The 337-nt window shown below is 40.1% G+C and overlaps 1 protein-coding gene across 1 annotated transcript; it reads right to left on the bottom strand.

Moving 5' to 3' along the window:
• Nucleotides 1–56: 56 nt before the first annotated feature.
• PHALS_08244 (protein ric1) lies at nt 57–288 on the bottom strand (the record flags this gene model as incomplete). The annotated part of the gene is made up of 2 exons (XM_024723561.1): nt 57–105; nt 164–288. The coding sequence occupies 2 exons, from the start codon at nt 286–288 to the stop codon at nt 57–59; spliced, it is 174 nt and encodes a 57-aa protein (XP_024574525.1).
• Nucleotides 289–337: the final 49 nt, after the last annotated feature.

The raw sequence follows: 337 nt of genomic DNA on the forward strand, positions 1-337 counted from the left end.
GCCACTTGTCACGACATTTGCGTTGTGCCAATTATTATAGCTCAAAATGGCGCTATCTACTCCTTAATTAGAATGTAGACAGCATGGATAACACCGGGAATATATCTGTTGACATGGAATCAGTCAATTATAGCTTGAACTTGATCATGAAATGAAAACGTACCCGAGAATCGTAAGCAAACAGTTAATGGCCAGGTCTTTCGTACATCCAACTTGGAAAAATACACCGACGGGTGGAATAATGACAGAGCAGATCAAGCGAGGAATGTCTCCACAAGAAATTGCCATAGTTAAATAGATTCTTGACTCGACTGGACTTGGAGAAAATGTGAATGAT

Source organism: Plasmopara halstedii, assembly GCF_900000015.1.
Source record: "Plasmopara halstedii genome assembly, contig: Scaffold_322, whole genome shotgun sequence".
NCBI classification, from domain to species: Eukaryota; Oomycota; class Peronosporomycetes; order Peronosporales; family Peronosporaceae; genus Plasmopara; species Plasmopara halstedii.